This window comes from Phialemonium atrogriseum, assembly GCF_030411735.1.
Source record: "Phialemonium atrogriseum strain 8032-3 unplaced genomic scaffold QBC33scaffold_15, whole genome shotgun sequence".
Classification (NCBI taxonomy): domain Eukaryota; kingdom Fungi; phylum Ascomycota; class Sordariomycetes; order Cephalothecales; family Cephalothecaceae; genus Phialemonium; species Phialemonium atrogriseum.
Window position 1 is genome coordinate 185387 of NW_026848152.1, and position 22597 is coordinate 207983.

The following is a 22597-nucleotide window of genomic DNA, read 5'->3' on the forward strand; positions in this document are numbered from 1 at the left end:
TTCGGCTTGGATAGGTCACTTCAATCGGAACAGACGTCTCGTGCAGCTTTTTTGGGCGAGAAAAAACAAAGAGTATGAGACGGGGACTGCCGTTTCACAGGTACTCGGAATCAGCCACTTATGCCGAAGACATACGGAAGACAAGCCCTCGAAGGACGCTTATATGAGCCATGAAAAAAGAGTAGAGCTCGCTTTGCTCGCCATATCTGTGGTACATGACATCTAGGCCAACAGGAACAACCTGGCCCATTGGAGTAACCGCTAGACTCTACTCTAACTTCGTGGCTTACGAGACGAATTGGGAGTTTGGGATGACGAGCAGCTAGGATAAGGCCTACTGATCCTGCTGCTGCAATCGTCCGAAAGTGACACAAGATCTCTGCTGTGTGCCAGATTTTACGCCATCAGGAAAGAAAGTCGGGGCTCATGCGGGCTGGACAGCTGTCAGACATTCGCCAGATACTTTGCTAGGCTTGGGCGCTGCAGGGAGGTGAAAGACATGGAAGGTACCTAGGTGAGTCAAGATCCAACGAATAGTCCAGCGATCTGTGGCGTTGACTCGGGGTTTCCTCAATCTTAACTGGCTTAAGTTCCGAGATCCCAGGATTAGGGGTCCTGTGATTTGAAAAAGGGGTTGGTTCTTCGGGATTTTCATCCTGCCCGACAGTCATTACGACCGCTGGTAGGTGGCTTTTCCTAGAAAATCTGGTGAGTGGCAGTCCACGCGGGTGACTTTGGACATGATTGACAAGAAACATTGTTTTTTCTTTCCCAATCCAGGTAGGTTGTCAGTCAATGATAGGTTGTGTCGACGACGAATCACCTCCACGGTGGAGGGTGGTGGTTCATGGGCTACCCTTGTCTAATGTCTTCCAGCCAATCGGGCGAGTCCAGCAGTAGGCAGGAGAGCTCCGGATTAACTATCTTCCCCCTAACGACATTTTGATCTCGTCGCGTGTGTCACGGTCACGTTAGGGAGGTGGGTATGTAGGTACCTTCTGTCGCCAACTACTAAAGATCCAACCGACAAGTGCCTCCAACGGTTAGTTGGTTGAGGAAGGCCTCCTCGATAAGCCATGCGACCTGTATCCCTCCCAAGGGTGCCCAGGCCAATTCGCAAATTCGTCCTCCATCCCAAAAGCCTCTGGCGAGCCTTCTCGCAGCTTGCTCCCACACCTGTTGCGGCGCTACTAGAATGGAAGCCAGGCACCGAAGTTGGCGATGTGGTCGTCAACGGATTCATTCGATCTGTGCGACACATGAAGTCTCAGAGTTTCGTGTCGCTGGGTGACGGCTCCTCACTGGCTCCTCTGCAAGCTCTCGTCCCTACAGATCGGTCCGAAGGGTGCGGATGATTGCCCCGATATGTGTTCCTTGATTGTTCCTGTTGCTGATACCCTTTCCCATCTGCAGCTTGACTGTTGGTGCTGCAGTTCGCTTGAAGGGGTCTTGGGTCTCCTCCCCGGGAGCTGGACAGAGCCATGAACTGCATGCCAACGAGGTCGACATCCTGGGGCCTTCTGACGCAAAGGTACGTCTGTAAGATGGACGACGCGATCTACGTAAATGGCCAATCTCCTCAGCTCTGTAGGCTAACGAGCTCGGACAAAGAGTTTCCCCATCCAGAAGAAGTACCAGACCCCTGAATACCTCCGCACTCTGCCTCACTTGCGGCCGAGAACGCCATATAACTCGGTACTGTTGAGGCTACGCTCAGCCGCCATCGCCTCTCTGACACAGTTTTTCGCCCAACGTCTCTTCACGCAAACACATCCACCCATAATCACGTCGTCCGACTGCGAGGGGGCAGGCGAGGTGTTCACGGTGTCCTCGGCAAACCAGACTGCTTCCCCAAGCGATGATGAGGCAAGTGGCTCATTTTTCCGCTCGCCCAAGTATCTGACAGTCTCAACCCAACTTCATCTCGAGGCTCTGGCTCAGTCAGTCGGCAATGTGTGGACCCTCTCTCCCACGTTTCGCGCAGAGAAGAGCGACACGTCGAGGCATCTAAGCGAGTTCTACATGCTGGAAGCCGAGATGAGCTTTGTGGACGATCTCAGTGTCATTATGGATTTGGCAGAAGATATGTTGCGATCTTTAAGCACAAATCTCTACGAAACCAAGCTGGCCCAGGAGGTCCTCTCCCGGTCCGGCCAAGCCGGCTCGGACCTTGAACCTGCTGACAGGGTCAGGCAGCGCTGGGAGGGCATAATGCAGACTTCCTGGCCGCGCATAACGTACACGGAGGCCATCAAGATTTTGGCCCCCAAAGCCGATATGTTCACACACAAGCCGACGTGGGGCGCGAGCTTGCAGGCCGAGCATGAGAAGTACATCGCTCAGCATGTCGGAGGCAGTAGACCCGTCTTCGTCACTGATTATCCCCGGGATATTAAAGCATTCTACATGCGGCAGAGTGCTGCCATTACTGATCCCGGAATCCGCACGGGAACTGGCGCGGACGGAGCCTCGGGTTCTACGGTTGAGTGCTTTGACTTGCTGGTCCCCGACCTCTGCGAGATTGCTGGCGGATCCATGCGCGAGCACCGTCTAGGAAACCTCGTCGATGCCATGCAGCTTCATGGCATGGCGGCACCAGGGTTGGATGGTGCTTATAGTGATCCGGAACGGATGGCCGAAACGAGTACTAGCAGGGACAGCCTGGACTGGTACGTAGACCTACGTCGTTGGGGCTGCCCTCCACACGGGGGCTTTGGATTGGGCTTTGACCGACTTCTTTGCTACCTATCCGGAGTGCAGACGATCCGTGACGTCGTTGCCTTCCCTCGTTGGCATGGTCGCTGTGACTGTTGAGCAAAGGATCTCATGTCGGAGGAGTGCTCCCCATCGAGCTTCCAATGGCGCCCGGCGGGATGGTATAGCCCTTCACATGACGCGTTCGTTAAGCTATGCCTAGCCTGGATGTGGAGATGGGGGGGGGAGGTGAGATTGTCCCATCCAGAACGGGACAGGAGAGGAGACTCGCATTTAGAGCTCGAAGTGTCTTGGGATTCCTGCCTCTGCGCGACTGGTCAAAACCCTTACGGCCATACGTTACCGCAAGTTACGCACAGCTGGAGTTGTGGGGGAGAAAGGAAGGCTTCCTACAGGTCTCCCTCCCCGGACGGTTCGGTGCATTCGGCAAACTCGCAATATCCATTTGGCCCCCAATCAGGCTGAACGGGTGGGTAGGCGACGATGCCCAGCTGGCTGACTGGCGCACTGCACAACATAGTGTCTGTAATATACTTGTAGACAAGATACCCGCTCAATCGACGGCAACTTGCCTTATTTGCACAATCATCCTCTCTGCCTCGGCGTGCACCCGTTTCCGACCATTCAGGCTCTTTCCAACACACTAAACTATCCAACAGACTGTGTGAGACAACGCAACTCAGATACACGGACAGGGATATCAGGCAAGTTGAAACGGTACGGGACGCGTCGCCACTTCGGTTGAGATTCCGAGCAAATTAACTCGTACTCACCTAGCGGGTGTGCTGTCGTCACCTGGGCGCCTACCCGCTGGGGGCCGCGTTTGATAGAGACACCAGATATCTCGAGTAAACAGAGCAAGGGCAGTTGCTCTTGGCCCGGCGCAAGAGCAAACCTTCGCTTATGTCGGTCCCTGCCCGCCGTGGCGAGGTTGGCATGCGTGCGATGGTCTCCTGCATGACAAAACGGACCGTTGGCGAAGTTAGGAGGGCATCTAGACCAAGCTGGGGCGAAGTGCTTGCTTACTGGTGACGACGCCGATGACGGCCGGCACCAAGGGAACGGATCGGCGCGGACTTCGGAACGATACCCGAACGAGATGCCTCTTCTGGGGGAGGGAGAGTGGTGGTGCTCCTCGTCACCGCTGGGTCATCCTACGCGTTGCTGTGGGTTCTGAACAGGTAACGTTGTAATATAGGGGGAGGGACATATGCCGGCGCTTGCCCTGTACTGCGTAATCATCTGTCCCTGGACAAATACGGCAAGCTTCGAAACCTTACCCAGACTGGGGGAATTGTGGCGTTGTTAAAGTTGATTTGCAATATGCGGATACAGGCCGATAGCGGCTGGGATATTGGATGCACACCTGTTGTTGAGCGTGGATCTTGGGAAGAAACAATCTTGCCGTTCATCTATTGCTTGTTTCCTCCCCTTGATAGTCGTGCTCGACGACAACAACGGCAGTACTCCCGTGAGTCCCGTCATTCCCCTTACATCCGGAGCCCACCACACGGAGATTGGCGGGCGGGCAGTGAGACGAACCTCCAACGAACGCCCAACGAACCTCCAACGAACCGCACCCGCCTCCTCCTTTCAATATCAGGATCGGCGTAACCCTATTTATCCATCACCATCCACATAGTAGACACCCACCACTTCCCGCCGTGTAATGTCTTGGCATTCATCCGTCTCGGCCCGGGACCGGGCGCGCATGGGATTTATTGCTGTCCGTTTCCCTTTCCACAACACGCGCCAACTCTGAGCATGTTTTCTGGGGATATCCATAATTATCTGATCATCGCTGCAGCAGATCTCGGGTCGTTTCTTCGACGAGTCTCGAGATCGCGGGCCCATCCTGCCCGAAAGCTAAGGCAGGAAGGGCAAGTTTGGAGATTTGTCAACCATGGAAGGTACCTGAGGCCTCCTTCTGGCGTAAGTTCGTGCTACCACTTACTTGCTTGGCTTTTTGCTTGAGCATTTTATGCGTTTAAGAGAAGTCATCGTGTGGATGAACACACTGCCCAATGCTTGTCTCCCACAAACGTGTACGCATATCAACCCGAGGTCTGGATCTTCCCCGGGTGGGAGCCAAGAGAGGGCCAAGCTGTCCGAGACCTATCGTTAGGAGGACAAGACCGGAGCCCTTCGTCAGGTGAGGCCACGCCCAGCCGCCTGATATGGACTCTTGAAGCCGCCCCATGGCCTGCCAAGACCCCACGACGACACATTCTGTCTCGTGCCAAGGGGCCAATGTTGGGCATTTCGAAATCCCCCCCACTATGTTGCTACCGTGGTTCATCTCATAGTACAAACGTAGTACTTGCGATGTATTGTACAATACATATATCCATCTCTCTATTTCATGGATGATCCACTGTCCTTATTCCCACTGATCTGCGGCTAGCGTCCCATCGAAGTTATGCTTTGTTCAATAGTTCCAGAGTACAACAAGACGTTCACAATGGGAGGCTATGCTTATTCCCCCCCTCGTGTCAAGCTATAATTAACGCTGCTAAGGTGGGATGGGGGTTTGGGGTAGGGGTCAATGCCGCGGTAGAAGGCTTCTAGAGTCCCGATCTCTTCATGCAGAAGCATTTGCCACTGGCGGCGAACCAGGGAAGCCCTTAGTACGTGACTTCGAAGGGGTATGCGGCATCTCGCGTAATAGCGAAGACGACTACCCTATAATCCGTACATAACTCAACCCATCGATGACACTCCACCTGAACTTATTCACGGAGAAAGTTTGTTGGTCGGAGCCAGAAAAAGTCCGGGTACCCGACCGGTTCCACTTGCCTCCCTCCCCATTATACCTACCCAGTTGGGCTTAGATGACCTTGGCTCAATTACTACCGCAAGTAGATTTTATTTTTGGTACTGTGGGGTGCTGGCGGGTAGGATCGTCAGCAGAGGGCGTCGCCCAGCAAATCCGAATCTGTTTTGAAGCATGCCATGCCTCAATGGAGAAATTCTCGAGGGCAGATCCGCAGGCGATCAAAGGGTTGGCAAAAAGACAGGGGTGGTTCTCGCATAAACCAACCGTCATCTTTGTTTCAAGGAAAGTCGGAACGAGGGAGGAGTGGGTCGGTTGATGGGGCACACAATTCCATCGTTCTTGCCTGCCGGAAATCAGTATCTGTGCACTAAGCTATGGGCCACGTGATGCCGGACACACTTCCGGCACATTCTCACAGATTCGTGGAGAGAGTTTGTAAATTCGAAGATTTGTTGTTAACCGTCAGGAAAGTCGATCAGTTGAGCCGAACCCCCTGAAAATAGATAGATATCACGAGCAGCAGGCCCTTGTTTTTGCACCTCCCCATCTGTTTCTGGGGGCCGCGTCAGCAGACCTTGCTACAATGGGATTGCCGGATGAGGATCATTGATGGGCTCCACAACCTGGTCAAACCAATCCTCGCTTTTTTCTTGGCAGGGCGTGGTGGGTGGAGTCGGCGGGGGTCTTTTAAGTGGGTGAAAAGGGGAAAGTATCCTGTACCTGTGAACAGAAGACGTTTTGGCTCATCTCATCTGTACAAGGGACGCAGCAAGTACTCCACACCGCATGCAGGCGTGGCGCAATTCGGCGAATCAGCCCGTGTGCGGCGCTCATTAAATTGCGCACTAATTGTCCTTGAATTAAGCTTAAGCGGAGTTGAGCTTGCTTGGGAATTGGGGGCGGCCTGTCAAGGTAGAGCGCCGTGTGCCATGTACTGATTAGCTGCCTGCCCCGGGAACCGTGGGCTAACGGATGCTTCGGACTGGCGAATGAGCTGGCAGCTTCAACCTGTTGTCTGTCTCGGCTCTGTCCTGGATGACCCTTTGTTTTGATCAACTACCTACCATATACTTTATTGTGATAATACTCGGCAGTGAATTCGTAGGGTTGTGAGTCAAGCAGTAGTCGCGAAAAAAAAAGCTCTACATACCACAGAGCCCATTTCGATGTCGGATCTCGCGGCGTCCGAGGAGCCTACATAAACTTCGGTTGTGCACATGGAAAAGGTGGGTACCTTCTTATCTGCCAAGACAGGGCAACATCAAGTACTCTCAGCCAGTCAAGGATTTCTCGAAGGATTCCTGGAGCCTGGTCAACCACGTCCATAGGGAAGTACAGATACACACAGTACAGCCCCGGAAATGGTGTACATTGGACGCTAGCGACATTGCTTAGAAATCTCTCAAAAGACAATGTTGCAACACACAATCTCATTGAACTGGGTCTCCCTTCGCCCTTGTTCGGTTGGTACTTTCTGTATAGGCTGGAAATAACAGATTATTAGTGTAGAAAAATTATCCCAGTAGCCGTGGGACAAGCGGCATCCACTTTTGTACTTGTACAATCCAGGGGTGCAGCGAAGAGGGTTTTAGAGTTTTGCGGGTTAGACGCCACAGCGGACGCGCCAAACTCTGTCTTTGCATCACACAAACAGTCGGAATTATTGAAGGGCTGGACGAGAGGCCTTGTGACGCTTGTGTCGGGCGGAGTTGATTGGAAGAGCTAATCACTAGTACGTCTGATAGTGTGGAAGTCTACCTATCAAAGCAGCCATGATATCTCTCTCATCTGGTCCTCGTATCAAAGGGCGGGGGTAGTGGGGAGAGCGTGTGTCAACGCCCTCATACGAGGGTTCCCAATCCAGTGTTCTGGTATCGCTTAATTGGAGGCCAGAGCCAAATAAATGTTCGAGAAGATATTACTCTATTGGACACCATCTACTGTGCAAGCCCCCCCGACTTATTACATGCGCATGGTGCACTCCGTAATGTAGTTAGTTAGGCATTCAAGACCGGCGACATTATACGCGGTGTACAGAGTATCATGTTGGTCAGACAATTTGTGCTACGACAAATAGGTAGCTAGCCTGCACTGAGACGCCGGTAAATGTCGACACTGCTTGATCGTATGTTGTACCCTGGGTGTGCAGGCTGGTGTGACCTTCATTCTTGCACCATCTGGGCTCTTGTCCCACTCGAGTCAGCTTCATGGAAGATAGACCACCAAGGTGGGCTGGTAACTCCTGTGTAATTACCTATGTATTGGTCGTGCCGACTATCGTCCGTTGGCACTTGACGACGATAGACATACATGCGCACCTGCAGGGCAGCACAAGACGGACCTATTACAAAATACATGCCGCCAAGACAGATGCTGTGATTGGATTCCGCCACGGTGAACACGGGAAGTTCGGGAACGTCCCGTTGAGTGATGCTTGTGTAATGTGTATTATTCTGGGGGCCTAGCAGGGTACCCAGGTACCTTACTGGGTGCGAGTCATGTCCCACCAAGTCCATACCTGTACCCTACTAGGTGTATGTGCCTACCGAGGTTGCCAATGCTGACGACACGGGCAGGCATACTAAGTAGTCATCCTCTATTAACCGGGATGGCTATAGGTTGGCGAGTGCCTAGCTGGAAAGGGTACATGGATTTAATGAGACGACAACGCTTAAAATCATGCTTAAATGTTGCCAAGAGAAAAGTTTGCAATCTGTCCAATCTCACTCTGGCCAACTCGACGCCGCACCAACCGCACATCAGTGCGACCGCCCCATCCACGAAACTCCCTCCTATAGTACACGGAATTAAATGCGGATATACACTAGACGTGATCAGCGGCAACCCGGTTATTACCTACGTATTAGCGAAGTTGTTAGGCCGTCTTTCGGAGCTGATTGCCATAATTGGTGGAGCCTATCGCCTTTCGGAGCCGAGGCGAGTAGCTGGACAACGGAGAGAGCCGCCCCTCGTCAGCATTTATTACATAGCACAAGTAGGTATGTACGGTAGCAGGGCAGATTTAGTTTCCGGATGACAGGATTGTCCTGGCGTTTCGGAGATGACGTCGCTGGGAGTTGGGGGCTATGGATCCCATGGCCTACCTGGCCAGGCCCAAATAGGAATGAGACGACGGGTGCTACGCGACGGCAACGGAAGATCCGTTGACGTTGTGCACGACGTTGACGCGCGACAAGTCGAAACCAGATGGGGAAACTGTGCCAAAATTAGTTGAGAAAACCTGAGAAATTGGTCTCGAGTCCCTGGCTGCACAGCATAACAAGTGCATCATCCCAGGCGTTGCACAATCGCGTGTGCGACTTGACGACCCTGTCGGCCATTCTTCTGGACCCTGACAAAGAGTCAACCACTCTCGCCGGATTTTTGCCCCAGCAGGTGTACGTCGTCGACGATCTCGCGCTTGCTGTTGATCCACACATACAATATAACGATATGGGAGAAGAGACCGAAGGATCACCGAATTGATGCAGGAAGATGCTTGTCTAACCATCCATAGACAATAAGGTTCCAAGTTGATAGGGGCGGGTTTTACTAACCCACATTCCGTCACTCCATGAAGGGCACACCAGCACACCATATGGCCGATCCATTCCTCCCTCACCCCTTTCGCTTATTAGTAGACATCACCTTTTGGGAAGGAAACTCGCTTCCAACCCGAGGTGCGTGTTCGCTCGGCGCTCCAGAAAGGCGAGCAGAATGCATTGACCCATGGGCGCCGCTGAGCAATTGGCCACTGGCGAGATGTCCAGATTGGTACGCCCAGGCAACTTACTTTGGTAAAAACCCATTGCCCAGAACAGAAGTGGCCAACATGACTTGGCAGTGACTAGCGAAGTATTGAGCGGGGGCGTAAAATAAGCTTGAACATGGGCTCGATCACAGTAGGTACTGTACCTAATGCCCGTGTAAGCGCATATATGTATACTTCTCAAGACAGTGTATGCGCACAGAGCCAAGCCGCTCGCCCCACAATCCATTCCCTCCATCGTGGGCACCTTCCATCCTCCCTACCATTAGTCAGAGGGACTGCGCCATTTTGCTTGGTTCCCAGCGACTCTCGAGTCACGATGCTCACTTAGCTGCTTCCAAATCTCTTCTGATGTCAGCCCTCACGGGGTATACTACGCAGTACACGAAGAGAGTTTCCTGCCCCCAGGTTCTCGATAAGGCGTGAGGTAAATTACCTAGTTATTTGCTTCTTCCTCACCGCCAACCCAGCTAACTTCCAATAGTCAAGTCAGCTCTACGTAGTATGAGCCAGACGCCACCACACGCCAGGACCACCCGCGGACTGGGCCGGAACCTCTTGAATTAAGGTTGCCTAGAACAGCCTCAATTTTCAAGACACGTGCGCCGAAGGAGCGGAGCCGGATACGACGGAGAAGGACCGGAACAATACCTAGATACTCTGCAACTAGGGCAACTGGGGCAAGTACCTATCCTCCACGCCAGACGGATGTTGACCGGAGTGATATCGGGGCCAAATAGGCCTCTGTTCTTAGCTCGCTATTGTGCAGTATATGGCCAGTACTAGGGCTCTCGTTATACTGCATGGTGGGTTAGACTTTTTTCGGGCAACCGTCGCGGCTTTCCGCTCGCATTCCTCTGGCTATTTTTGCCCTCTCTCATCTTTTTTTCTTGGATGTCCCTTTGGAATAGAGAGTCTACAATCTGTACCTCCAGCAGGGAGGGTCGCTGACAAATGTACACTAGGTACCCGTGTTATTGCATATCATGGAACTTATCTCACTAGTGTAGGTACCAAGGGAACTACCTACCTACTAGGGAGGTACAGTACAGTACATGCCTAGGTACCTACATCGTACGAGAAATGGATCAAGACCCCAGTTCGATAACCCCCCTCTGTCTTGGTGTAGCAGCGGGGCTTGCGGCTTCCATTATTTCCACTTTCTAGTACCCACAGGCACGTCGTCACCCTGTGGCAGCTTAATTGACAGGGGCACTATGCCAGCTTGGACAAAGTCAAGACAAAGTATCCGTACCATTCTTCGTGCAAGGGGGTCCCGGTCAAAACTTTAAACGTCCTCAATTCTGGATGGGGAAAAAGAGGGCTGTGGAAATATAGGTAGGTACGCTACCACAGAGCTAAAATATCAAGCTTGGTGCTCCATCCGCCTGCACCTTCTGCATCTATCTTTTCTTGTCGAAAGCCCACACTCCGCCTCCAAAAGCACGCCCACATCCGAGACCTCAACTGCCACCCGCCCAAAGGCGTAGTCCCCGTCTCCTCCGTACGCAAGCCTCGACGACTCTGCCGCAGCAGACTTACCCAACACGCTCTGTTATGCACCTGACTTGCTACCATCTCTCTTGTTTCCGCCCCCCAAACTCTGATAGGAACAGGTCGGCTCCGATTCGTATCCTTCTTCTACACAACTAAAACGCATTCGCCTTGGGGTCTTGACGATACCCACAACTGTTCTGGGTGGGTTCATTTACTTGTTTCGGTCGATTGATTCATTGTGCGAAAATCACCGTCCTTGCCTTTGCTATTATGCCGAACATGCATACATACATACACATTCACTGGTAAGTGTTGGGACATCGCAGGCATTGCCAAGGGCTTCCCCGTCCGCGGCTTCAAAACTCGAGATGGAGGGGGACCATCGATTACAAAGACCGAGTAGAGTCGGAGAGAGGAGCGATCGGTTGATGAACGCATTTGCCAGTGGCAGCCGACGTCTGTTCTACAGTCGTCCCAATTATTGCATCGATTTCCAGGAAAACGGAGCCGGCAAGGTTTAGTTGATCTGGCTCAGACGGAACGCGATCGAAAGGCTCTTATTAGGCATGACTGCACCAGAATGCCTTGGAACCAGACGAGACCTTTTTTTGCCCACTTGCAAGTGCGTGGACGAAGTCTAAGCTGTACCTTGTGTGTAATGCTGCTCTTGGCATAGGTTGCCCCGCCTGTGCTACATTTGTTGGATTTCATACCCTGGGCGTTCCGCAAGCCTGCCCTTTCGCCCGCATGATCTGAGGCTTGCCCACCAAGGATTGCCAGACTTGTTGTTCATGCGCCGCACATCAAGCACGCATCAGCAAACCTTGCCTGGGTTAAGCTTCTGTTCCTTTGCTGCAAAACTTTCTTTCTCGACTGTTCGATCTTGGGAGGCTAACGTAACAGATTTCCAAGAGCGCCAGATCTCCACCCAACCCTTGTCGAGACGTCTCAGGTTGTCCCCAGTGTGGCCACCTCTCGACTACACTTGCCTTTTTTGTTCAGGTTCTCCCAACCACGGGTCGATCTGGGTTGCAGAGTTCCTGCGACACGGTGGGTGGGGCGACACATTCCGCCCCGATCTGTACAGGAAATTAATGATATCGAACAGCTCGACGCCGTCCTGGGAAGTTTGAATGGTGGAGCTGTCTGCATTGGCTTCGAAAGAGGGCCCGAGTGCAACTTATCCGTCATTCGGTTAAAGAGAAGCTGAGCTCCAGTCATCGGATTGACGTCCAATTCCTGTTTACATCCGGTCCCAACGCTTAATTGAAATCTTCCACGGAATCGGAGACAGTCAACTCCGATGATGGAAACGTACTACGGCTTCGTGCGGACCCCCGCAGACGCCATCAAGCTCTTCGAAGCTTGCCGGTTGGGTCTATTACCCCGAGTCCAGCGAAGGTTATCGGAGAAGGAACGCCAATCTATCAGGTCGGGCTCAGTTTTCGTTTGGGACGAGCGGGAAGCGGGAATGCGGCGATGGACCGACGGGAAATCGTGGAGTGCCAGCCGCGTCTCCGGTAGTTTCCTCACCTATCGGGAGATGGAGGGCAAGCGAGGAAGCGGTTTTGGGGGCAGCAGGAGAGGTACTGGTAAAACCCCCGACTCTGGCCGCGGTAGCGACGAGGACCATGACGAGGGAGAGCCGGATGGGTACAGATACAAAGCGGATGGGCTTATGAAGCAGTCCTTCAGCATCACTACTTCGACCGGGCAGCACCTGCATCTGATCTCCTACTACTCGAGGCCGCATCCGGGCCAACCAGACCTGCCTCAGCCTAGCACAGATCCATCGCTGCGACACATCGTGCCGGTCAAGGGCATGTACCCAGAGTCGAGCATGAACGAGACCCCGGTGCCAGCTCTCACGCGGACACCCATGCAACAACCACCTTACGTTGCGCCGCAACACCAAGCAGCACCACCACAACAACCGCCGCCGCCGCCTCAGGCTTATCCGCCACAGTACGTCCAGCCAGGTTATTCTTGGCCCCCCTCGCCCGTAGCGACACCGCCCTACAGCCACGGACATTACACGGTCTCGGCATACCCCCAGACTCACCCCCCGCCTCACCTACCACCTCCGCCTAACCATCCTCACCATCCCCAGCATGCCCAACACTCTCAGCATGCCCAACATGCCCAGCCTCCTCAGAACCCTCATCATCCTCAGCACCCTCAGCACCCTCAGCACCCTCAGCACCCTCAGCACCCTCAGCACCCTCAGCACCCTCAGCATGCTCAGCACTCTCAGCATTCTCAGCACCCCCAGCACCCTCAGCACTCTCAGCGCCCTCAGCACTCGCAGCGCCCTCAGCATCCCCAACACCCCCAGCACCCCCAACACCCTCACTATCCGCCGCCTCAGCAATCCATATACCCTACGGCGCCGACGAACCCGCACTACGATCGAACACCTCTGCCACCACCGCAAGCAACCGGCCCTCCCCAACCAAAGGCTGGCATGCCATTGGCGTCTCACATGTATGCTGCGCACCAACCGAGGGTTGGTCCTCTTGATTCTCCAGGCTCAAGACACCTGCAGCCGCAGGCAAGGGAGGCGGCTTACGTTGATCCGCGACTCGCAGGTGCTGGCTCAAGGAATGTACAAGGGCCGCTTCCGGCGCCCAGCCAATCACAGAACGCGCCGTCTATGGCTACTCCGCCGCCTAGAGGTTTGTCCGTATCTCCGCCACGGAGCTCGCACTCGGAAGTGAGCGGCGTCATCGGCGCCCCCCCCAACACCAACAAGGCCAGCCTCTCGGCCTTGCTACTGCATCCCACACCAGTAAATTCGGAACCAAACAGCGCAAACCCGGGAAACAACAGCGCCAATAGCTCCCCGAGAGCTGGTATGGGGCCCTCAGGCAGCAGCATCGCAGGGATGTCGCAGTCTCAACAGAAGCGACAATTCTTAGAGGACGCACGCGCCTTGCAGGTCTTGGACAAGAAGTTCTGCATCTAAGACTGCAGGATTAGATGCAGGATACTGCATCACGGCGTCTCAGGCGACTCAGAGAAGGGACGAGAAGAACGACGGGAAGAACGAGAGATCCACGACTGGGGATGAGGGTCTGCTCCGGATCCGTCAGAGAAAGCCCTGTAGCTGGCCTTTTCTACCCGGGGATGTGAAGGAGATTGAGGGAAGGGGACGAAATGCCGCTCTCTCTCTTGTCTGCCGTTAGAATGACTTTGACTGCATCGGCCTGTTATCGTATCTTATTTGCATGGCATGGCGTTTTTTTGCGGATGGTAGAGAAGCTTGAGCGGGACGGGAAAAGCCTACGGGCACATTCTTCAGTTGCGAAGCAAATTATCGGAGGACATGCATACGCTGGACCGGGACGGATGATGGAGTTTGCATTGCACATACATACGCTATTTCAAAATACCGCGAGACTGCTTGCTTGCTTGCTTGCCTGAATTTCTTGCTTGTCCAGGCATTCTGGCTCAGCCACATGAAGAGCAGCACTACTGTACATAGATATTGCCGGGGCGCAGAGGAGTACATAGACAGACATGGAATATAGACGCCTCCGAAGCCATATTCGTCACGTATCGTATCATTGGACAGCTGTCGTAGAATAGGACAGACAGCGAGTGGCATGACGCAACAGCAGATATATGACTCGGGCAAGTCTTCACCGCCTGGATTCGAGCTGGGTGACCGGACCCTCAAGATGACACCGCGCAGTTTCTATATCGATTTCTCCATCGAGAGAGTGCAGAGCGGAGGTGGGAGGGAGGAAGGGAAGGGAACACGCAACCCCTCTATCGTGCGTTGCCGAAGAGCCGTAAACTGAGTCGTCGCACGCACATGTAACCTGGGGGGTTTGCGACAGGGGCAGGTTCACGTGTATCGAGTTCTGTTGTGGGGGAAGCTTTGTCTTGGGAGAGTCTGGGAACACCCCAGTGCCGCATCATGGAGAAACTGAATGCATTCCAATGTGGTCAGAGCCGATAAGGATTGGTTCCATGAGAGATGGATTCAGGCAACCTGAGCAAATCTTCCGGGACTGATACTTCGTAGGGTGATTAACGTTGCTACCCTGTTGTCGATGATCCCTATCCAAAGTTTGGGCCCTGCAGGTGGTAACATCAAGAACAATGATACATATATCGTGTTATCAAAAGGAATGACCAACGTTGAAGCAGCAACTGGAACTCGAAAGATACAATGGTATTATGGAAACGACACAACGAGGCCAGGCCACTAGAATGAAAGCAAATATGGTGAGCAATCCATCTCTATTGTTCGAGTGTAATTGGCCTTGCTTGCCCACCTTTCTTGCCCACGTTACGGGTACTACTGTGGCGGTTTACACGTTTATGTAGTTGTAGAGAATGACGGGTATTCAGCAGGGTGCCCAATGTCATCGCCCGTATCAGGGACAGGGCAGCCAAGCTGATCAACGGGGCTTTTAATGGCATGCTTATCATACTTGCGCGCTGGCACTCCGTCGTATCGTTCTTGCTATCGGCCGAGGAGTGGTATAGGTGTCCTTGAATAGAGCTAAGCTTCAGCTTTGGCATATCTGGTTATGTAGGGCAGTCTCCCACGGCGAATCTCACAACAAGTTTGCAGCCCCATCACTCTCCTCTCACCATCACGTCGAAGTCCGGCCGAGAAAGGTATAAGGATTGCAGCGAGGTTCAAAGACGCCAGCAAACGTGCTACGTGCTGAAACCCCAGATGAATTGCCAACTAGGACGCAAAGGATGAGTGTCGGCAGGTGATCAATTCGATATATATATATCGAGCAGGTCAGGTACAGGTACAGAGCTTTTTACCATGTCTCTGAACCGATTTCAGCCATGCAACGGTGCCAAAGATGAAGTCGGAGCATGTGCTTTGGTAAAGCTGGTTGAGTAATTGTGAGCCGCCTTTAGCAAGTCTAAGGACGGGGCTCGAATAGAAATAGCATGGCGTGGGCGAGCGACAATCGACCGCCTCCTTGCCATCACGTTGCCGCCTCAACTACAAAGAGCGCGAACATGCGTTAAAGCTTCATCGTCGAGACTTGGCGGCAACATGAGGGGAGAAAAGGTAGTCGCCTGCGTCGCCACATGTCGAAGGTAGGCAGAGTCGGGCATAACGTCGATAACCCCCCACTTGGGCGTGAAGGACGAATATAGCGCCTGGGACTTGGTCTAAACATGAATAGGTAGAGCATTGTAGGCAATGTTGAACCTTTGGGGTTTCCGAGGATGATGGTACTACCGTCATCATTGTTCCATACCACGGGCAACGCGTGCCAAATAGTTGAAGGAATTCTCCCCACCCAAACTGCCAAAAAAATCCAGCAGTAATGGGCCACCTGACCATCACTGTGCTGTTGTTGCCTAGCCACCCGCCGTAAATGATGGTGAGTCATAATCAGATCGCTGGGCATGAGAGTTGGAAGGCGAGGACCGGAGGTGGTTGGGCGGGGATCAAGCAGTGAGAACTGGAGTCTGGGTCTGTCCCTTGCCCCAAGAGGCGCGTGTCCCGTTTGTCAGTGACAGACAGTGGACAGGCAGATCTTCTGCCTGAGCTTCACCGCTCAGCGCGGAACCGTCTCATGGTTCTCGGTGTTGTGGTGCGATGGACAGCAGGACCAGCTTCGACCCTGGTCCGATGTGACGTGAAAATGATGCAAGACTCAAATGCCTGTTTGGAGTTTTCGGGAAACTCGAAATATTATTGGAGAGAAATAAAAAATTGAGACATAGAGGGAGAAAGAGAGCGCTTGCGAGACTGACTCGCTTCTGTAAACGGGTTATGTGAAAGCGAAGGTGGAGGTGAAAGTGAGGTGCGATCAGCTGGGCCGAGGTGCGGATAACTTCAATTTGGGATGCAATTGAAATGGCGGAAACCCCTGAAATGAGACTTGGAATGGGACCGCAAATAACTCGGGCCAGAGAGATGCACGTCTGCCGAAAATGCAAGGGATCGAAGGCCGAAAATTGAGAGAAAGGGTATCCCATGAAATTATATTGCCAACCGGGGGTTGGGAGAGCGCCATGTCGAATGCGCCAGCAAGTATCGATCCATCTTCGCCCAAAGCGATCCAACTGTTATCAAAACTCGTCGCATCTCGGTTGCAAAATGGATCAAAGGTTCTGTCAAAACAGGTCGCTCAGAGCCAAGCCCAATTAGCCCCTTACAAGTGTCTCATCTGGTGACTTCAAGCAGCAGGCAATCGACTAGTCGCATTGGCGCAAGAGGCCAGCAGAGGAGGGGGGAGAAGAGAGGGAAGAGCTCGAGGGATTGGGGAGGTCAGCGACCTGGCGATCAGAGAGGGAGGCGGCGGGGTGCGCATGATTGAGGTCCTGGGGGGTACAAAGCGGATGACTTGTTGTTGGACGCTGGCCAATCAGAAAATAGGTGACGTGCGCGATCATTTTGGAATTTCTGATTTTGTTAGAGAACCCGTCGACGGCTCGAGACACGCGCTAGTGTAAATCAGTAACAGTGACCCAAAGCGGGCAAGTGCGTGGGTGGGGTCCAGGTTTGGGCTCGTGTGGCAGTGCGGGAGAACAGATGGGCAGCTGGGATTGGCTGCGTGACAAAACGTCCGCCACACCTGGAGTGGGGAGCTCCAGCCAGTGATACCCCCCGGTCGAGGTGCAAGCTCCATGCCTGCAAGCGATTTCCAGATGGCGCTCTAGGGGGGAGCTCGGGCCACATGTAGCCTGGTCCGCAGTGCGAAAGCTTATTATTGCCAGCGCAGCCAGGTAATAGATACGTGCTGTCTAGCTATTTTACTACTGCCAGCGAGGTATCTATACATGTGGGTTTTTGTTCATTGGGTTGCCCTTCCTCCTGCCTCGAGTGATTGTGCTGATTGCCGCGACCCCCGCCTTCACATATAAACAAGCCCTCCCCCGGCCAGCGCGCCCGCCCGGGCAACCTTCTTCTGTTTCCGACCCTTCTTGACCGTAGATTCCAGCCGTCGCGACTTTTCTCCCGAATTTCCATCATCAAAACACGATTTAAGCACCGCCACATCTAATTCACAATGCCTCCCAAGAAGACCGAAACCAAATCTGAGGGCGCTGCTGCCTCCAAGTCCAAGCCAAGCACCCACGCTTCGTATCAGGTATGCAACCCGGACCCGAGCTTTTTTGATCGCGTATCTCTTGCTAACAAGCTCCAGGACATGATCACCGATGCCATCGTTGCGGTATTTCACTTTTTTTTCTCTCCTTCCGGCGCATTTAGTGTTTAGGGGCCACTTCGTCGATGGGCGCGTGACGAGGCGACCCCTCGTGATGCCCATTGATGCTTCGACGCCAACTTGACTTCCATCCAAGACCCGAGAGTCACAATGCTGACATGAATCAATTTTACAGCTCAAGAACCGCAACGGATCGAGGTAAGAACCTTTTATTTATTATTATTTATTGACCAGCCCCGCTCATTTTCGCCATCCTTATGCGCCCCTACCTTCGCCCCATGTCCTGTAGCTAATCTGGTCCGATAGCCGGCAATCCCTCAAGAAATATGTTCGTGCTAACAACGCCATCCATGCCACGGACAACATGTTCGATTCGCTTTTCAACAAGGCATTGAAGAGTGGCGTTGAGAAGGGCATCTTCGAGCAACCAAAGGGTAAGTTTCTCTCCCTCATCCCATTCGTGGCCTCGAGCCATCCTTTCTCTGTGATACTTACCCGCATGTAGGTGCTTCCGGTGGTACCAAGTTGGCGAAGAAGGCTGCCAAGCCAGCCGCGCCAAAGAAGGCTGCTCCTAAGAAGGAGGCTGCTCCCAAGAAGGAAGCCGCTCCCAAGAAGGCTGCCGCTCCCAAGAAGGCTGTGCCTAAGAAGGAGACCAAGGAGAAAAAGGCAGCCGCCCCCAAGAAGGCCGCCCCCAAGAAGACGACCGTAAGTCATGGCTCTACAACACGTTTTCTCATTGTCAATCTCACCATCATTTAGGCTCCTGCCGTTGTGGATAAGCCGACTGTTCTGACCAAGACCAAGTCGGGCCGGGTTGCAAAGACGGCTGCTAAGCCGGCGGCGCCACGCAAGAGGACAGCGGCGCCAGCCAAGAGGTCTGCGGCGAAGAAAGAGTAGGAAACCAGACGGGCATAGAGACTCGTGACCCGGCAGCATTATTCGCTGTCTGGCCTTCTCCACTGTGGGATGTGATGACCTTCTTTTTCCGGATGGCGTTCAGGGTTTCAAGGGAATCTGGGGAAAACGGCACGCGAAATCAGCCGTCGCGCAGGGTATCTTTTTTTGCACTGGCTATTGTATCTTGCTTCTGGACCGGAATGATTGGCGGACGTTGGCTGGCATCATGGGCATGTTAATGGTTCTTGCATAGACGGAAGCCGAGACCATGGACTTCCATAACGCCGGATGGTCCGATTCGATCATGGAGCATTGGCGCGAGCTGCGTGGGTGGTATGAGAGGGAAACTGTAATTATACCAATGGCTGGATGGTTCTGTGTTATGACGACTGAAGACCGAACGAATATCACTGTGACCTGCGTTGTGCTTTGTATGTTTTGACTCGCCGTTTTGACTGCCTGTTTTTCCCGCCAAGCGTTTTGCAAGTCGCGACAGGTTCGTGTGTATTTGCTTTGTTTACATCTCACACCGGTCTTTTACTGTGAAAGATTTTGGCAGAATTACTCCGTAACTTGGCGCGTATGGGACCCGCCCCTTTTCTCCTTAAGGTATGCGTATGCAGGGGTGGGTAGTACCGATGCTGGATTTAACTCTATCACGAGGATTTTTGTTCTCCATGGAAAGAGCAGCAAGGCAGAACCACGCACCAAAGCCTAATCTACGAATAATCGACTTTCAATTAAATGCACTAGCATTAATTAGGCTTATGTATCTCGAGAGTTTTGGTTGAGCTCCTTCCGAGACCAGGATGTTCCGATAGAATAGGTAGCTTCGCAGCTTAATATTCCGTACCTTGAGTGGGAATCTGATAAGATGCCTACGTACATCCGTACTGTAGGGTGGAAGCTCCGCTGCGGGCGCTCCTTGTTGGCTCGTGCACTCCGATAAGCAGAACTTATCGAGGGTGGCTTTTGCTGAGTAATTACGCGAAATTGGCCGTGATTACAGATAGGCCAAATGATAAGTCTTACAAATTAGTGCCCACACACACCGCCCGCCCGGCCGCCCGCCCAGCCGCCGACTTACACAATTACGTTGCGTAAAGCCTACCCTGCACATGCACATATATAGCTCCTAGAATCACAAAAATGGTATCGTGTTATATATATTATATTGGCCTGTATAGGGCTCCCTAACGGAGGCTCCTAAGGCAGACTATGTAGCTACAGCATGTCTCTGCAGCCCACCACGCCTCCCAAACAGCTGGAAGCGCCGTGCCCGGCCCTGCCCGCGGCCGGCAGGCGTACTACTACGGGCCCTCTGCCCGTGCTGCCGGCGCTGCTTAAGGTTATCAACAAGCCGGTTTAGACTTCGGCCGGCGCGCAGGAGCTCAAGCTCAGCGACAGCCTCCTCCTCACTTGCCCTGCCGGCTACACGGCCCTGTATAGCATCCCAGATAACTTTCCGACGGCAGAATTGGACCCGTACTGCGTTGCCTGGCCGCCAGCTACTCCCCCACGTCTCCTCTAGCGACTGTATAGCCGGCCGGCCACCAAGCCCTTCCTTCCACTCGCGCCAGGTATCTGCCACTGTATACGCCTTAGCCAGTGCTACGTATATAGGCGTGCTTATGCTAGGCGTAGAAGCTGCGGCAGGGTCGGCTAACCCTGCTGCACTGACTAGCCCTGGCACTGCCGGCACAGTCGTCACTGCCAAAGTAGGGTCCTGCGGCGGCGGCGGCCTGAAGTAGCTGGTTAGGGTGATTGGGATACGGCCCTGGATTAGCGTGTCGAGGCTTCCGCGTAGACCTTGCAGCTGGCTTTCAAAGCTGCCCTGGAGCTCCCCAAGCCGCCCGTCAAGCTGGCCTGCAAGGCGTGTACTGTTATAAAGGACTGCCTTGCGCATACTCTCCAGGATGGAGCTTAGCTCTGGCAGTGCATGCTGCAGGAGTAAGCTTTGCGGCTCGCCAGCGACAGCGTCTGCCTGTACTGCGTGGGCAAAGGCATCCTAGTCAGGCCCGTGGAACAGCGCGTGCGCAAAGAAAGGTAGGGACGGGTAGCGCGGCTGTAAGACTGCTAAGTCTTGGAGCAGGACTTTCCGCAGGTGCTGGAGAAGCTTGATAAAGCCGTCAGCAGCTAAGTCATCCTTGTCAAGCCCCCCCTCTGCCCAGCCCTCCCGGCACGCATGGGCTGCAAAGCGTGGCTCCCACTCCTCAATCCACGGCTAGAGCTGCTTCTGCAGCTGCTGCGGCGGCTTATGGGCTGCGCGGGGGAGGTAGTAGTCGCCAGCTGTGCTTGAGAAGCCTGCTACAACCTGCATGAACTGCCAGGGCAGGTGTGTAAGGTAGGCCTTTACAAGCACACTTTGGTTCCAGCAGCCTGCCTGCGAGATCTGCGCTAAGGAGGTGCCGTAGGTCTCGGCATCCTGCGCGCCTACCCTTCGCGGGAGGTGCGTCTTCTTTGCTGAGACTAGCCTGGCGGCGCCAAATATACGCCACGTCTCCTGAAGCTGCGTAGCGTATGAAATCTCCTGCTCACGGTCCTGGCCAACAAGGACTTTAATATGGTACCAGTCCTGCCGGCGCCGGAAGGACGGCAGCGCCTTGCTTGCAATATGCCACCGCTAGAAGAAAAGCTGTGCGAGAGCTCCCTGCATACAGAGGAGGGGGTCCTTGTGGCAGAGGGCGCCCATAAATTCCTTCCGCGCTGTCTTATTCAGCTTGCTGTCTTGCAGCAGGCTTACAAGGCAGCTGCAGGGTGTAGGGCCTTCAGAAGCAGGGTAGTCAAGAAGGGACAGGTCAGCCAGCTCCATTTTCCGCCGGTTCTCGCCGCGCAGGAGGTAGTAGTGGCCAAAGAGTAGGTCCACACAGGTACGTAGGTTTTGCAGGAGTAGTGCAGTGCCGCCGAGTAGGAGGTCCTGTATACGGAGCCACTCCTTAGGCGAATAGCCAGCCTGAATCCCTTCTTTCCCGCGGTCCTGGAAGGACTCCTGGTCTAGCCGGCCGCGCTGCCGCCCACGCTGCTCAAGGAAGCTACGGACTGCAGCGCTGTGGGGGTTCTCCGTATTACGGTTGCTGTGGGCTACCTGGACCTGCCAGAGCTTAATTACAGCCGCAATATAGGCGTCGACTGTACCCTGCGTAAGTAATGGTTCTGCTGGCACTTCTGGGTCTAGGTCTGGCTGTACGCCTCTTGTAGGTGTAAGGCTGGCAGGGGCTATATAGTCTTTGCGGTCGTCTGCAAGCAGCTCGGCAGCTTCAGCTAGCGGCAACTGAAGGTCTGCAGCTAGGGTCTTTGCCTTAGTCAGGGCAGCCGCGTCGTCCTGCTCCCTGCGTAGCTGCCCAGCTGCACTGCGCAGCTGCGGGTGCCTCTGGCCTGCAGGGGTCTTGACGCGCCGGAGGAGGATATCCTCGCTGAGCCATGCTGCCAGCTTGTCAGGGGTCACAAGCTCCCCGTCAGGCCAGCTGTAGGAAGACCCGTCTATAGCTATACGGGGCGCAAGGCACCACTTCTAGAAGGGAAAGGTCAGCTAGGGCATGTATACGTGTATATATATATATATATATATACACTTACCTTCCACTCGCGCTGTTTTGACGCGTAGCTCCACGCTGTATTCGCCAGCTGCTCGTCCTTCTTCGCCTGGAGCCCCGCACGGCGCGCGGCGCGGGCCCTCTCGTCGGCGGCTAGGTAAAGGTCTCCTGTCGACATGCTGTAGATCGCGGTTCCGGGGGCTGTATAGCAGTATAGTATAGTTGTAAGGGAGGGAGGCGGCCGAATAAG

The 22597-nt window shown here is 53.9% G+C and overlaps 4 protein-coding genes across 4 annotated transcripts; 3 read left to right on the plus strand and 1 right to left on the minus strand.

Annotated features, from left to right (window-relative positions):
* Positions 1–908: 908 nt before the first annotated feature.
* On the plus strand, positions 909–3166 carry QBC33DRAFT_99046 (asparaginyl-tRNA synthetase). The gene is made up of 3 exons (XM_060433225.1): positions 909–1345; positions 1414–1531; positions 1612–3166. Exons 1-3 carry the CDS (start codon positions 1077–1079, stop codon positions 2812–2814), a joined length of 1590 nt encoding a protein of 529 aa, XP_060282634.1. The 5' UTR covers positions 909–1076; the 3' UTR covers positions 2815–3166.
* Positions 3167–12063: 8897 nt separating this feature from the next.
* On the plus strand, positions 12064–13722 carry QBC33DRAFT_452956 (Gti1/Pac2 family-domain-containing protein; the record flags this gene model as incomplete). The annotated part of the gene is made up of 2 exons (XM_060424661.1): positions 12064–12795; positions 13003–13722. 2 exons carry the CDS (start codon positions 12064–12066, stop codon positions 13720–13722), a joined length of 1452 nt encoding a protein of 483 aa, XP_060282635.1.
* A 3883-nt stretch (positions 13723–17605) lies between these two features.
* QBC33DRAFT_541007 (linker histone H1 and H5 family-domain-containing protein) lies at positions 17606–18721 on the plus strand. Its single transcript, XM_060428117.1, has 5 exons — positions 17606–17839; positions 17897–17923; positions 18093–18115; positions 18224–18351; positions 18423–18721. Exons 1-5 carry the CDS (start codon positions 17759–17761, stop codon positions 18674–18676), a joined length of 513 nt encoding a protein of 170 aa, XP_060282636.1. The 5' UTR covers positions 17606–17758; the 3' UTR covers positions 18677–18721.
* A 1243-nt stretch (positions 18722–19964) lies between these two features.
* On the minus strand, positions 19965–22595 carry QBC33DRAFT_541013 (transcriptional activator of glycolytic enzymes-domain-containing protein). The gene is made up of 5 exons (XM_060428118.1): positions 22391–22595; positions 21473–22325; positions 21126–21370; positions 20889–21038; positions 19965–20822 (listed from the first exon to the last, which is right to left on the minus strand). The coding sequence occupies exons 1-5, from the start codon at positions 22523–22525 to the stop codon at positions 20031–20033; spliced, it is 2175 nt and encodes a 724-aa protein (XP_060282637.1). The 5' UTR covers positions 22526–22595; the 3' UTR covers positions 19965–20030.
* Positions 22596–22597: the final 2 nt, after the last annotated feature.

Bases quoted from the DNA above. Each gene is read 5' to 3' on its own strand.
- QBC33DRAFT_99046 (XM_060433225.1), top strand. From the start codon at position 1,077: ATGCGACCTGTATCCCTCCCAAGGGTGCCCAGGCCAATTCGCAAATTC. The intron at 1,346-1,413 runs GTGCGGATGATT...TCCCATCTGCAG, and splicing joins CCTACAGATCGGTCCGAAGG to CTTGACTGTTGGTGCTGCAG. The intron at 1,532-1,611 runs GTACGTCTGTAA...GCTCGGACAAAG, and splicing joins TGGGGCCTTCTGACGCAAAG to AGTTTCCCCATCCAGAAGAA.
- QBC33DRAFT_541013 (XM_060428118.1), bottom strand. From the start codon at position 22,525: ATGTCGACAGGAGACCTTTACCTAGCCGCCGACGAGAGGGCCCGCGCC. The intron at 21,371-21,472 runs GTATGCAGGGAG...ACCATATTAAAG, and splicing joins CCACAAGGACCCCCTCCTCT to TCCTTGTTGGCCAGGACCGT. The intron at 21,039-21,125 runs GTAGCAGGCTTC...AAGCAGCTCTAG, and splicing joins CCTGGCAGTTCATGCAGGTT to CCGTGGATTGAGGAGTGGGA.
- QBC33DRAFT_541007 (XM_060428117.1), top strand. From the start codon at position 17,759: ATGCCTCCCAAGAAGACCGAAACCAAATCTGAGGGCGCTGCTGCCTCC. The intron at 17,840-17,896 runs GTATGCAACCCG...AACAAGCTCCAG, and splicing joins GCACCCACGCTTCGTATCAG to GACATGATCACCGATGCCAT. The intron at 17,924-18,092 runs GTATTTCACTTT...TCAATTTTACAG, and splicing joins TCACCGATGCCATCGTTGCG to CTCAAGAACCGCAACGGATC.